General features: G+C 44.0%; 1 protein-coding gene across 3 annotated transcripts in view; it reads right to left on the bottom strand.

Moving 5' to 3' along the window:
- dclre1c (DNA cross-link repair 1C, PSO2 homolog (S. cerevisiae)) overlaps positions 1-13035 on the bottom strand; it is a 57430-nt gene that overhangs the window by 22798 nt on the left and 21597 nt on the right. For all 3 annotated transcript variants that reach the window (XM_059987404.1, XM_059987405.1, XM_059987406.1), the window contains 5 exons: positions 10365-10466; positions 8606-8678; positions 5612-5752; positions 2029-2130; positions 817-953 (listed from right to left, as the gene is read on the bottom strand). In XM_059987404.1, the coding sequence (XP_059843387.1) occupies positions 817-953; positions 2029-2130; positions 5612-5752; positions 8606-8678; positions 10365-10466 (555 nt within the window). The remainder of the gene's footprint in view (positions 1-816; positions 954-2028; positions 2131-5611; positions 5753-8605; positions 8679-10364; positions 10467-13035) is intronic.

Raw genomic sequence — 13035 nt, 5'->3', positions numbered from 1 at the left:
ACTGTTTACCTGTGCTGTGTACTATACGCATGCGAATTAAAATATTTGATTAACTTATTTATGGTAATATTTTGTTTTCTGCGCTGTGTGTGATATACATCTTGTGGGTGCACTGTGGCCCGGAGGAACTTTGTTTCATTTGGTTGTATATATGTAGCTTTCCAGCAACACTTTCCCTCTGAACAGCCAACCAACTTCTGGCACCAGGATTCACCTTCAGCTCAGCAAACATAGGCCATAAGTTGAACAGTCTGTAGAAATCCATCCACCCCAAAAACCTGTACAAAGAAAGTTTTCTGCAAAAACTGAACACTTCCCGTGAATCACCCCGCATGATTTAACCTCCAGTGTTCAGCAAAACAATCCAATGGACCGTACAAGTTTTAGATTTGGAACTAGAAGTCCATAAGATACAGGAGCAGATTTAGACCATTCGGTCTATGGAGTCTGCTCCACCATTCCATCATTGGCTGATTTATTTTCCCTCTCTTTCCCATTCTCTCCATAATCTTTGACGCCCTTACTAATCAAGAACCTATCAACCTCCACTTCACATATACCCACAGACTTGGCCACCACAGCTGTCTGTGGCAATAAATTCCTCCTCTTCTCTGCTCAAAAAGATGTCCTTCTATTCTCAGGCTATGCCCCCTAGTCCTAGACTCTCCCACCATAGGAAACATCCTCTCCACGTCCACTCTATCGAGAGCTTTCAGTATTTGAGAGCTTTCAACGAGATCCCTCCTCATTCTTCTGAGCTCTATTGAGAACAGGCCCAGAGACACCCGATGCTTTAAGCTGCTGCTGTATATTCACCTGACAATGACATTGGTTCTTTTCATCCTTTCCCCAAACCACATTGTGGAAGGTTTGATGGAGATGATACGAAGCGGAGTCCCATCCTTGGCCTTGATTCCGCATGGAAGTCTGTTTCCACGACCAAAGAGTTCATCCTGGCAAAAACACCAATGCACAAACTGGAAGGTGAGGTGCTTGAACTTGAACATTATTAATAAAACCAGATACCCTCATGGAGTGTACCATCAGAGAAAGCACTCTGTCCAGATACATCACAACCTGGCATGCTCTGCGCGTGACCACAAGAAACAGCAGAGTTGTGGACACAGACATCACGGAAACCAGCCTCCCCTCCATCTACACTTCTCGCAGTGTCAGCAAGGCAGCCAACGTAATCAAAGACCCCCACCCACCCTGGACGTTCTCAACTCTCCTATCGGGCAGAAGATACAAAATCCTGAAAGCACACATCACCAATCTCAAGGACAGCTTCTATCCCACTGGCTCCTGAATGGACCTCTCATACAGTACACTGGACTAATGGCCTTACAATCTACCTCGTTATGATCTTGCATTTTGTTGTTTTGGTTGTTTTTACATGTGTACGCAAGAAACTGCAGAGGGTGGAGGGCAGAGCTCAGCACATCATCGGAGTCCCTCTATGAGCTCCATCTTCCAGCCTCAGTAAAGAAGCCAACATTATCAAAGGCCTCACCCAGACAAACTTCCTGCTCCCCACTCCAGAAGATAAATAACTCTGAAAGCACGTACTACCAGGCTCAAGGACAGCTTCTAACTAGCAGTTAATGGACTCTTGTATGATAAGATGGACTCCTGGCCTCACTGTCTCTTTCACTATGATCCTGCACTTTATGGTTTACGTGCTGTTACACTTTATTCTGCATTGTTGGTGTTTTACCTTGTTCTACCTCAATGCACCGTGTAATGATCTGATCTGTATGAACAGCCTGCATTTATATCGCATGTGTCACATCCCAAACGGTTATCCAGCAGGATAGAACCCTAGCCAGGAAGGGATACAGAACATGGAATGTTACAGGATAGTACAGATCCTTCGGCCCGTGATGTCATTCCTACCTTTTAACCTACTGCGAGATCAATCGAACCCTTCTCTTCCACATAGCCCTCTATTTTTCTACCATCCATGTAGGGACAGGTGGTCAGAGAAATAAGGAATAATTTAGGTAAAATCTGTTGAAGTTACAGTACCCTGGGGTATCTGCAGGCGTGAATCTGTGTCAGTCTGTCTGTTGTCACATGATGTAGAATCTCCGGCATATTTTTGAACATGTCCAGCTTGTTAAGATGAACCTGAGAGAAAAAGAAATGCAAAACAAACCCAAAAAAATCTTCATTCCAGAAATAGAGGGGTAGAATCATGGTTTCATTTGACTTCTTACGTGAAAGGACTGACTTACTAGCTGAGCAGTTGGAGGTGGCAAAGCACAAGAGGTCACCTCAAAAAACACAAAGTTTTGGGGGGCTCTGATGAAGGGTCTTGGGCTGAAATGTCAATCGTTCATTTCCCTCCCTAGATGCTGCCTGATCTGCTGAGTTCCTCCAGCATCTTCTGTGTATTAGTCAAGATTTTCAGCATCTGCCGAATCTCTTATGTTAATGGGTAGATGCTAAAAGGGCTCTCCCCCATAAATTGGGGGGGGGGTGGGGGCGTGTAATGGTGGGAGGCATGGTTTCTGGAAAAAAAAGAGATCTATTTAAGACACCAAGGAGGACTTCCTCAGTGTAATACAGTAAGAAACTGATTTTTCAGCCTATTCTGTCTATTCCAGCCATCTAACCCCTTTTACCAGCACTTGAAGACTTCTCTATTTTGGTAATTCAAGTGCGCGACCAGATACTTGTGAGAGTGTCTGCCACCAACTCCTCAACAACCCCTCTGTCAGTGCGTTCCTGATTGCAGTCACCTCCAGGTGAAAAAGTTCTGAATCAGGTTTATTATCACTGATGTACGCCGTGAAATGTGCTGTTTTGTGGCAGCAGTACAGTGCAATACACAATTACTACAAGTTACAAGAGGAAATAAAAAAGTAGTGCAAAAACAGAAAAAAAACATGAGGTGGTGTTCACGGACCATTCAGAAATCTGATGGTCAAGGGGAAGAAGCAGTTCTTAAAACATTGAATGTGTGTCTTCAGGCTCCTGAACTTCCTCCCTGTTGGTAGTAATGAGAAGATGGCCTGGTTCTAGATGGTGAGGGTCTTTAAAGATAGATGCTGCCTTCTTAAGGCATCACCTATGGAAGATGTCAATGGTGGGGAGGGTTGTGCCCATGACAGAGGTGGCTGAGTCTACAATTTTCTATGGTTTCTTGTGTTCCTGTGCAGTGGTGCCTCAATACCAGATGGAGATGCAGCCAGTTAGAATGCTCTCCACGGTACATCTGTAGAAATTTGTGACTGTCTTTTGGTTTCATACTAAGTCCCCTCAAACTCCTAATGAAATGTAGCCACTGGTGCACTTTCTTTGTAACTGTATCAAAATGCTAGGCCCAAAATAGATCTTCAGAGATGCTGACTCCCAGGACCTTGAGGCTGCTCGCCCTTTCCACTGCAGGTCCCTCCATGAGGGTTGGTGTGTGTACCCTCAACCTCTCATTCCTAGTTCACAATCAATTCCTCATAACCCCTCTAAACATTTTCCACCCTACCCTATGGCCTCTAGTTTTTGTCACCTCTTGCGGGAGAAATGTTTTCCAACTGATGGATCCTGGTGAAGGGTCTCGGGTTGAAACGTTGAATGTTGATTCATTTCCATTGATGCAGCCTGACCTGCTGAGTTCAAAACAGTGCAATACCTAAAAACTTGCTATAGTTTGCAATAGGAAATATATAATAATTTGTGCAAAAAGTGAGGTGGCTTTCATAATTTATGATCCACACAGAAATCTGACGGCAATGAATTCCACAGATTCAACAAGAAATTCCTCCTAATCTCTGTTCTGAGGGAATGCTTTTCTATTCTGAGGCTGTGCCTCCTGGTCCTAATGGAAATATCCTCTTCACCTGCCACCTGTCCAGGCCTTTCATCAGGGAGGAGGTATAGGAGCTTGAAAATACACACTCTCAATGTTTTATAAACAGATTCTTCCCACCACCATTGGATTTTGAATGGTCCATGCACCCATAAGCACAACCTCTGATTCATCTTTAGCATTATCTAATTATTCATTCATACTTTCATTTCCTGCTTCCAGACAACCTGATATGACACCAACAACTCTTACAAATTTCTATAGATGTACTGTGGAGAGCATTCTGTTCAGTTGCATCACTGTCTGGTGTGGAGGATCGCAAGAGGCTGCAGAAAGTTGTGGATTCATCCATCTTCATCACGGGCACAATCCTCCCCAACATTGAGGACATCTTCAAGAGGTGATGCCTCAAGAAAGTGGCGTCCATCATTAAGGACCCTCACCACCCAGGACATGGATTGAACCTATGAACACTACCTTACTACTTTTTTAAAAATTTCTATTTTTGCACCACTTATTAAAAATACACACACACACACTTTCTTGAAGACTGTTGTGCAGCTGAATAATGCTATACCCCAGCTTGCTAATGGCCTTTGAGTGTTATGGATAATTAAAGTCACTTGTTGCATGTAATTGTGGGATTTTCTGTTTATTAAGCCATACCGCATGAATGATAAATATCTGTTTTGCACAGATTGTGTAGCACCACAATCTCATTATCTTGAGCAATGACAATGAAGTTCTATTCTATTAGAACAGAGATGAGGAGGAATTTCTTGAGCCACAGGGTGATGAATTTGTGGAATTCATTGCCACATCAGATTTCTGAATGGATCAGGAACCCATGGACACTACCTCACTTTTTGCAATAGTGTTCTTTAAATATTTCTTATTGTAACTTAGAGTAGTTTTTAATGTTTTGCATTGTACTACTGCCACAAAACAACAGATTATACAACATATGTCAGTGATAATAAACCTGGTTCTGATTCTCAATGGGTATATTTAAAGCAGAGGTTGATAGGTTGTTGATTAGTTAGGGCTCCAAAGGTTGCAGAGAGAAGGCAGGAGAATGTGGTTGAGAGGGATAATAAATTAGCCATGATAGAATGACAGAACAGACTCAATGGGCCAAATGGCCTAATTATGTTCCTATGTCATATGGTCTTAAATTGTAGGCCACCTTTAAGCCAGGTGGTTAACGAACAGTATTGTGTAAAAGTCTTACAAACATGTAAAAAAAAATTCGGTAAAGCAAAAATGTTTTCAAAAATAATGAAAAGTTTCTAAATATCAGAAAATTACTATAAAGAGCAGTAAACAGTAATAAACTAAATCAAATCAATCTTTGGTGTGACCGTCCCTTGCCTTTAAAACTGCATCAATTCTCTTAAGTACACTTTTATAAGAAAATCAGCTGTTAGGTTGTTCCAAGCATCTTGGAGAACCTGCCAGAATTCTCGGCAGGTTTTGGCTGTCTCATTTGCTTCTGTCTTTCCAGCTAATCCCAGAAAGCCTCAGTGATACTGAGATCAGAGCTCTGTGGAGGTTACACCATCTGAAACCACATAAAAAGTCTAGGGTGCCTAAGACTTTTGCACAGTACCGGAAACCTGGGTTCAGATGGTTACCAAACACAGGTCTACTGTGGATTTCAATACTCCAAACTGAAGAGGACCTTCTGACGTGAATGTTCTGTATTAGATACGTGATGATGTCAAGCACACAATTGACGACAAAATGGAGCAATTCAGCCCTTCAACCTTGAATCCGAATGACACAGTACAAACCACTCACCTGGACACCAAACTCCTCACTGAGGTGAGTAAAGAGATACTCGTACCCGTAGGCAGCTTTGCAGTTTAGCCACACCACGTGGTAGGGGCTGAGTGTGATCCAACTTCCAACCAACTCCAGAATTCCATTCAGACACTCCTCCTGGGGACGGCAAAGTTCGAACATCAGGCAATCGGTTAGGTCCACGAAGATCTCCAACTTTCAACAATGTAATGCTGATACTTTGTAAGGCATTGGCCACACCACACTCGGAGCATCATGAGTAGCTTTGGGTCTTTTGACTAAGTAAGGGCATGCTAGCATTGGAGAGGGTCCAGAGGAGGTTCGAGAGAATGATCCCAGGAATGAAAAGGGTTACTGTATGAAGAGGGTTTGATGGTTCTGGGTCTGTACTCACTGCAGTTCAGAAGAATGAGGGAGATCTTAATGAAACCTATTGAATATTGAAAGTCCTAGACAGAGAGGATGTCGAGACTATATTTCCTATAGAGGGGGTGTCTAGGATCAGAGGGCACAGCCTCAGAATAAAAGGCTCCCTTTAGAACAGAGATGAGGAGAAATTTCTTGAGCCAGTGGGTGGTGAAAGTGTGGAATTCACTGTCACAGACAGCTGTGCAGGCCAAGTCAGTAGGTATATTGAAAGCAAAGGGGGATAAGTTCTTGATTAGTAAGGGTGTCAAAGGTTATCAGGAGAATGGGGTTGAGAGGGATAATAAATCAGCCATGATGGATCCAGAGCAGATTCAATAGGATGAATGGCCTAATTTGGCTCTTACATTCTTAGGGTCTTTCGTAAATATTCTGTACAGTTCATCAGCAATACGAGTGCAGAAAACCCACAAGGAGCAGCACAAACATAAAAGATTCTACAGATGCTGGAAATCCAAGCAACACACACAAAATACTGGAGGAACTCAGCATGTCAGGTAGCACCTACGGAGGGGAATAAACAGTCAGGCAGAGACCCTTGTTCATTTATAAGGAGCAGTGGTCTCCATCAGAATGCAGATTCAGAGACGCAAGCTCTCGTAGACACGGGGTACGGAAATAGGCCCCCTAACCCACCGTGGCTGTGTCAAACATAAAACACCTATGTTTTGGGTAAACCATCCAGCAATATCACTTCTTACAAAATTCAGAACATAGTCAGCATAGGCTGTGCAATGTTATGCCAACTTTCTAACCTACTCCACAATCAACATTACCTTTGCCTCCTACACAGATCACAGCCTTCCATTTCTCTGTCATTCATGTGCCTATCTAAGAGTCCATTAAATGTCCCTAACACATCTGCTTCTACCACCTCCTCTGACAGTCATTTCCAGGCATAAAATCCCCCTTATACTTTCCTCCACTCAATTTAAATGAATGTCCTCTGGTACTAGCCATTACCATCCTGGGGAAAAAGGTGTTGGCTATCCACTCAATCTATGCCTCTCATCAAGTGCACCTCTCATCCTCCTCCTCTCAAAAAAATATAGCTTTAGCCCACTCAACCAATCTTCATAAAACATGCTTTTTAATCCAGGCAGCATCCTAGTAAATTTCCTCTGCATCCTCTCTGAAACTTCCAAATCCCCCTACAACGAGGTGACCAGAACTGAACACAATACTCCACGTTTGGTGTAACCAGGGTTTTGGAGAGCTGCAACATTATCTTGCAGTTCGACCTCAATTCTGGGCTAATGAAGGCCAGCACACAAATGCCTTCTGAACCACCCTATCAACTTGGGGCATCTGTGGGTGTAGACCCCAAGATCCTTCTGTTCCTCTACATGGTTAAGAATCCTGCCATTAACTTTGTAACCAAAATGAATTATTTTACACTTCTCTGGATTGAACTCCATCTGCCACTTCTCAGCTCAGCTCCACATTCTGTCAACGTCCTGTTGTAACATACAACAACCTTCTACACTATCCACAACACCACCAACCTTTGTGTCATTTGCTTTAATCTCACACTTCCATCAATTGCCCCCAGATCCCACCACTCCCCCACACACTGTTGATGAGTTAGTGGTCAATTAATCTTCCAGTCTGCACAGTGGCATGATGTTGCCCTGGTCCTTCAACCTACTCCAAGATCAATTGAATCCTTCCCTCTTACATAACCCTCCACTCTTCTGTCATCCATGTACCTATCTAAGAATCTCTTAAATGTTCCTAATGTACCTGCCTCTACCACCATCCCAGCAGCAAACTCCACACACTTACTACTCTGTGTAAAAAAAAAAGTATCTCTGACATCCCCCCCACCATACAATCCTCCAATCACCCTAAAATTATGCCCTTTTTGTGTTAGCCATATCTGCCCTGGGAGAACTTCTCTGGCCGTCCACTCCATCTATGCCCCTCATCATCTTTGTCAAGTCTCCTCTCATCCTTCTTCACTCCAAGGGGAAAAGCTCTCGTCCGTGCAATGAAGGTTGACAGGAATTTATGTAAATCGAGTTTCAAATTCAATTAGCTCTTCAGCAAAATAAAATTGTTAACTCCTGCACGTCACCCCTTGGTTGAGCAACAGAACCAAATGATAGAAATAAGCCACTCAGACCATCTAGGCCACGCAATCACTTCAATAATGTCATTAATTCTAAATGGACATCATGCTAAAATGTTTTCTGCACGGGCTGTTAAGAAATCTTAAATCCAATAGATTATAATCCTTCACCAAGATTTCTATTGTAGGTTTGGAGGACAATGAGTTATCACAGTGGACAGCCAGAGACTTTTATCCCAGGAATTGAACCCCAATTGCTGGAACTCATCAGATCAGGTGGTAGTGTCCGCAGAGAAGATAAATAATCAACGTTTTGGGCCAAGACCTTTCATCAGGAAAAGTCAACTGTTTATTCCCTTGCATAGATGCTGACTGACCTGCTGAGTTCCTCCAGCATTTCACATGTGTTGGTCTGGATTTCCAGCATCTGCAAAATATTGTCTAGAGAATTTGGGTAAAATCTGGTGAATGCATCACAATTTGGTAATACTTACCCTGCTTGGGATTTGGTAGAATCGTGGGTCACAAAACGTTGTGTCTAAATACACTGTCGAAATGTCTTTAACTCTGTGGCAGAAGAATGATAGAGCTGAAACAACCATTTGGTCTATCAATTTCATACTAGCTCCTAGTCAGTCAGTCTCTCTCTCTCTCTCTCTCTCTCTCCCTCTCTGTCATCATGTCTGCTCTTTTAAATCACATACCACATACTGCGGAACTTGTCATCTCTACCTGGTATGGAGGGGCCACATCAGCAGTGGTTAGCAGAATGTACGTTTTCCCCATGATTACCTCCAGGTGCTCCAGTTTTCTCCCACATTCTAAAGACGTACCGGTTGGTGGGTTAATTGGTCATTGTAAATTGTCCGTGATTAGTCTAGGGTTAAATCAGGGATTGCTGGGCAGTGCAGCGTTAAGGGCCAGAAGGGCCTATTCTGGCTGTATCTCAATAATTTTTTTTAAAAAGGCTGCAGAGACTTTTCAACTAAGCAAATTCAATCACAGGCACTAGCATCCTCACTATTGAGGACATCTTCAATAGGCAATGCATCAAAAAAGTGGCATCCATCATTAAGGACCCTCATCATCCAGTACATGCCCCCTCCTCATTGTCACCGTCAGGAAGGAGGTCCAGGAGCCTGAAGACACACACTCAGTGATTTAGGAATAGCTTCTTCCCCTCTGCCATCAGATTCCTGAATGGGCAATGAACCCATGAAAATTACTGTACTATTTGCTCTGTTTTAACGCTATTTACTTTTAAATATTTCTAATTGTAATTTATCAGATGCATGGGGTGTCCAGGGAGGGGTAGCACCTCCAGTAAAGGGGCTTGTTGTGTCCAATACGGGGCAGCTCACCCACCCAACGCTCAACTTCCACTTGTGGCTCCAAACAGCTGTTTGCATGCGACAGGGGCCACACCCCGGTACGCCGCTACGACCGGCGGGCTGAACCAGGTGAGGTTAGCCAGTAGCCTCATGCCCCAGCGAGACAGGGATACGCCTGTCCTAGCGTGCAAAATCAGCTCCAACGGACTGGGCGGATGAGATCTACAGTGAGATCCAACGGCCAGGAAGGTGGTACTGCAACACTCCATGGAGAGCAAAGGGCATTGCAAGGCACAGAAGACGTCATAGTCACCCACTGCAACCAGGGAAGACCCCAGTTTGTGACACTTATTCATACCACTGGACCCAGACCTCAAGAGAGGGGAACTGCCCTTGTGAAATCGCTTTATCACTTAAAAAAATTCTCCTGCACAGGTTTTGTGTAGTCGTTAGACACGATGAACAACCACCAACTGTAACTTATAATAATTTTTTAATGTATTACACTGTACTACTGCGAAACAACAGATTCCACAACATATTTCAGTGATAGTAAGTCTGATTCTGATTACTGGGTCAGCCTACGTCAGGTCTCACCAATGTGCACCAGGTACAATAGATGATGCTGACAGACTTGCAAGGCAGGTGTCACCTCACTTAGAAGAACTGCTTGAGGTCCTGAACTGTGGTCAGGGAGGAGGTGTAGGGGCACGTGGCGCTGTAAAAGTTGATATTTCAGCAAAAAAAAATGTAGGCATCTCCCTCACTAACATCAGACGCTTAGCTCCGCTTGATCCCTTTGGCATCATGGTCAGTACAGGCATTGTGGGCTGAAGGGTCTGCCCCGTGCTGTACATCTCTGCACCATTTGAAGATGTCACAGTGCGACTGGTCGCAAGGCAATAGAAATTTGTTGCTTTACCTGCCTCCTGAATGCAGGAACTCGAGACGAGCGGCCTCCCCTTTAGCCAAACGGAAGTCTCCCGTGTAGAGTACAGTGCCACCCATCCCTTCAAACAGGAACCTGCAGCAGGAGGTTAATGGTTTATTGTCACACGTACTGATGTGTATATAGAAAAACGTCTGTTCACATGTCATCGAGGTCAGTCTGTACACAAGTTAGTACAAATTGAGGCCCTCCGCTGTTTGAGGTGGACCATGGATATTGCGTCCTAGCTGTCTACGTGATATGCAAGCCGAGATGGTATGATATGGAGAGCAAGCTGCTGCCAGTGTAGCAGGCTACCCCTTCATACAGCTGATGAATCCAAAGGCAGACACCGATATGGTTTGGCACCTATGGCATTGCAGGAACTACCAGTCAGTGCTGAACTCAACGGAGGACTGCCTTTGGGACTCCATCTCTGGCCTTTTCCCCTCAGGGTTTACTCTCAAAGCCTTCCCCATGAGTGGGTATAACTGCAAGGCAGCAGATGTTTGAGGTCAGAGTTTTCCTTCTACCAGATGAGCTGCCAATCACAGCTGATGAGCTGCGTCCGCCCAAACCAACTGGTTTTAGGTGCCAGCCTTTGCCCCTTCTCCTGTCAGGAGAAACTGTTCTGCCAGGTTTAGTTGCTAAGCAATAGGTGAAGGCCAGGAGCTGGACCTGGTAGTCAGAGGCAATTTGAGACGCACACCATTTAGCAGGGAGTGACAACTTTAAATAGGTATGATAACCTTAAGGAACAAGGTAGCTAAAGGAAAACAATAACAGAATGTACTAAATGGAACAACACGGGAATCAGCCTGATGGCCCGTGATGTTGTGCTGGGCTTGTAACTAAATGCCAAACTCGTCCCTTTGTCCATATCCCTCCATTCTCCGCATATCCACTTGTCAATCTTAAATGGATCAGATGTCCGTGTGAGGAGGAGGCACAAGGGCTGGTGAGTCTGAATTCGGGGTCCCATCAAAAGACCACAATCATCTGTCGAAACCCAAGGCCAAAGCCTGGAGACTAGAGGTCTGTCCTGGAGTTGGAGGCCTGATCTGGAGACCAGATGATTGTCCTGCAGTTGGAGGCCTGACTGTGTATGTGGGTGGGAGGAAGGAAAGGGGTTTGTTTTGCCGTTGTTGTTTTGTTGCCTGTTGACTTCTGTGTTGTTCGGCCAAGCACTGTGGGAATGCTATGTTGGCACCAGAATGTGTGGCTACACTAGCACATCCCTAGTTGTGTTGGATATTAATGCAAACAATGCATTTCACTGTACAGGTGATTATATATATGTAATAAATGAAACTGAATATAGTGTTAACAGTTACAAAAAAATTACACTACGGGTAGACAAATAAAGTGCAAAGATCACAACAAGGTAAGTTGAAAGGTCAAGGGTTCATCTTTAACATACAAGAGGTCCATTCCAGAGTCTTATAACAGTAGGCTACTGTCCTTGAGGCTGGTGGTACGTAGCCAGCTTTTGCATCTTCTGCCCAACGGTGGGGGGGAGGGAAGAAAGGAGCTCATCTACACGGGGCATTGTCGAAGGAAAACAGCATTCATCACCAGGTCATGCTCGTTTCTCACTGCTACCATCAGGAAGAAAGTACAGGATCATCAGGACCCAGACCACCAGGTTCAGGAACAGTTATTACCACTCAACCATCAGGCTTTTGAACCAAAGGGATAACTTCACTCATTGAAATGTCCCCAAAATCTATAGGCTCACTTTCAAGAACTCTTCATCTAATATTCTCAATATTTATCATTATTGCATAAACGACATCTCGGAAATAACAGCAAGACTGCTTTAGCAACACAGCGTCATAGTTGCTCACAAACCAACTGCAACTTTGAGGAGGAACCTATCAAAACTCAAAACGCAACAAAAGTGTGACTGACTGACCAAATGTAGTGACTCAGTCAAGGACTACGTAGGTAAAATAGGAAGAAAACAATCAGCCAGGCTAAACAAGCATCAGCTGGCAAGCAGAAGGCACGACCCATTCTCACTAGTACCAGCTCACGAAGACAAAGAAGGACACCATTTCAACCGGACAACAACCAGTGTCTTTACCCAAACAAAAGCAAGAAAAGAACAAGAATTTCTCAAAGCGCTGTTTTCTGCAGAAGAACCCATCAACAAACACATCGACATTGATGCGGTATATGAACCCTTATGGAGAAAAGAGAAACAATGACATCAACAATTAATGAAACGCCAGTAATCTCGGGATCTGGACAGCAAAACAAATATCTCCAACGGATCTCCATCAAAGCTAGCCAATCAGAATCTTCTACTGTTCAGTATTTTGAATCAGCCAACCAGATCATGGTGTCAATAATCAATATCCATTCGGACCCTGGAGGAGTATATAAACCAGCATTCTAAGGAGACAACACCCTCAACTGCACATCGATGATGGCTTCTCGATTGAAGCCAAAACGTCTGCAAACATTTTGCCAATCTCGGCGATCAACCAAACTTCCAAATTATTATCTCTTTCATTTCGTATTTACAGTTTGTCGTCTTTTGTATACGGGTTGAACACCCAAGTTGGTGCGGTTCATTGATTCCATTACGGTTATTATGATTTACTGAGTATGCCCACAAGAAAATGAATCTCAGGGTTGTACATGGTGACAGATAAGTCCT

The sequence above is a fragment of the Hypanus sabinus genome, chromosome 13 (genome assembly GCF_030144855.1).
Source record: "Hypanus sabinus isolate sHypSab1 chromosome 13, sHypSab1.hap1, whole genome shotgun sequence".
Classification (NCBI taxonomy): domain Eukaryota; kingdom Metazoa; phylum Chordata; class Chondrichthyes; order Myliobatiformes; family Dasyatidae; genus Hypanus; species Hypanus sabinus.
The sequence above is the reverse complement of the archived record's forward strand: the minus strand, read 5'-3'. Positions and strand labels throughout refer to the sequence as shown.